General features: G+C 69.4%; 1 protein-coding gene across 1 annotated transcript in view; it reads left to right on the top strand.

Moving 5' to 3' along the window:
- Nucleotides 1–1,420: 1,420 nt before the first annotated feature.
- LOC112956559 (outer dense fiber protein 3-like) overlaps nucleotides 1,421–2,060 on the top strand; it is a gene marked incomplete at its 3' end in the record, with an annotated part of 2,930 nt that continues 2,290 nt past the window's right edge. Inside the window, exon 1 of the mRNA XM_026050069.1 lies at nucleotides 1,421–1,529. Coding sequence (XP_025905854.1) covers nucleotides 1,421–1,529 — 109 coding nt within the window. The remainder of the gene's footprint in view (nucleotides 1,530–2,060) is intronic.

Below are 2,060 nucleotides of genomic sequence, written 5' to 3'. Positions count from 1 at the left end.
GGCACAGATGGAAACACCCAGCTCTGCATCCCTGCACATGGCTTGGAACATCCCTGCACACAGCTGGGAACATGCAGCTCTGCATCCCTGCACACAGCTGGGAACATGCAGCTCTGCAGCCCTGCACACAACTGGGAACATGCAGCTCTGCAGCCCTGCAGGGATGGGAACATGCAGCTCTGCATCCCTGCACACAGCTGGGAACATGCAGCTCTGCATCCCTGCATGGATGGGACCATGCAGCTCTGCATCCCTGCACACAGCTGGGAACATGCAGCCCTGCAGCCCTGCATGGATGGGAACATGCAGCCCTGCAGCCCTGCAGGGATGGGAACATGCAGCCCTGCAGCCCTGCAGGGATGGGAACATGCAGCTCCCGGCCGGGCACACGGAGGCTCCGGAGGCCCCGGCAGGAGGTGGCCCCGGGGCTCTCATCCTGAGCGGGGCTGGGTCCAGCCCAGGGCCACCCGGTCCCGGTCCCGGTCCCGGTCCGGCCGGCTGCCCCGTTTGTTGTCCCGGTGCCAGGGCCGCCCGGTCCCGGTCCTGCCGGCTGCCCCGTTTGTTGTCCCGGTGCCATAGGAACTGCCGGAGGGAAGGCGGAGGCAGCGGCCGGATCCTCCCCGGCCGGACAGAGCTGGTAAGAGCCGTCCCCGCACGGGCACCCGCTGCCCAGGTGCGGGCTGCACCCCAGGGTGCGGGGGCTGCACCCCAGGTTCCCAGGGATGGAACCCCTTGGGGTCCGGAGGCTGCAACCCTGCAGTCCATCCGGGGGGGCTGGTGCCGGGAAGGCGGCGGCTGCAAACCCGGGTGCTGCGGGTCCGTCCCCGGGGGCTGCGGGCTGAGTCCCTGCACGGATAGAGGCTTCGCCCATGGGATCCCCATCACCTTGTCCCCAGGGTGCTGGGGGCTGCGTCCCAGGGGGTGCTGGGTGCTGCWKGYTTGGGGGTGCTGAGGGCTGCGCCCTTGCAATGACAGAGGTGTCACCCATGGGGTGCAGGGGCTTGGTCCCCAGGGTGCTGGGGGCTGCGTCCCTGCRGTGACAGAGGTGTCACCCATGGGGTGCAGGGGCTTGGTCCCCAGGGTGCTGGGGGCTGCGCCCTTGCAATGACAGAGGTGTCACCCATGGGGTGCAGGGGCTTGGTCCCCAGGGTGCTGGGGGCTGCGTCCCTGCGGTGACAGAGGTGTCACCCATGGGGTGCAGGGGCTTGGTCCCCAGGGTGCTGGGGGCTGCGCCCTTGCAATGACAGAGGTGTCACCCATGGGGTGCAGGGGCTTGGTCCCCAGGGTGCTGGGGGCTGCGTCCCTGCAGTGACAGAGGTGTCACCCATTGTGACAGCGGCCGCCGGAGCCGCCCGTGTCCCGCCGCTCCCGCCGCTCCCGCCGCTCCCGCCGGCTCCGCTCCGCGCTCTCCGCAGGCACCATGTCGGCCGACATCTGGGTGGGCACCTGGCGGCCCCACCGGCCCCGCGGGCCCATCGCGGCGCTCTACAGCAGCCCCGGGCCCAAGTACCGGCTCCCCAGCAACGTCGGTGAGCGCGGCGCGCGGGACCGAGCCGGGAGCTGCTGCTGGGACCGCGGGATGGAGCCCTGGGGGTGGCGGGATGGGGATGTCGAGGTGCAGGCTGGAGTCCCCAGGGAAAACAAATGGGGCCAATGAGCAGGGGGATGGAGCTGTGGGGCAGTGGGATGGAGCCATGGAGCAGCGGGATGGAGATATTGGGCAGCAGGATGGAGCTGTGGGACAGCAGGATAGAGGGGGAGGGAGCCATGGAGCAGTGGGATGGAGGCATCAGGACAGTGGGATGGCCTGACTGGGGCAGTGGGATGCAGCTGCAGGGCAGCACCATGGGGAAAAGGATGGCACTGTGGGGCAGAGGATGGCACCATGGGGCAGAGGAGGGCACCGTGGGGCAGAGGAGGGTGCTGTGGGGCAGAGGAGGGTGCTGTGGGGCAGAGGAGGGCACCGTGGGGCAGAGGAGGGCGCCGTGGGGCAGAGGAGGGTGCTGTGGGGCAGAGGATGGCACTGTGAGGCAGAGGAGGGCACCATGGGGCAGAGGAGG

This window comes from Nothoprocta perdicaria, unplaced genomic scaffold, assembly GCF_003342845.1.
Source record: "Nothoprocta perdicaria isolate Ctin4 unplaced genomic scaffold, notPer1 scaffold_648, whole genome shotgun sequence".
NCBI lineage: Eukaryota > Metazoa > Chordata > Aves > Tinamiformes > Tinamidae > Nothoprocta > Nothoprocta perdicaria.
This window is presented reverse-complemented; position numbering and strand designations above follow the sequence as displayed.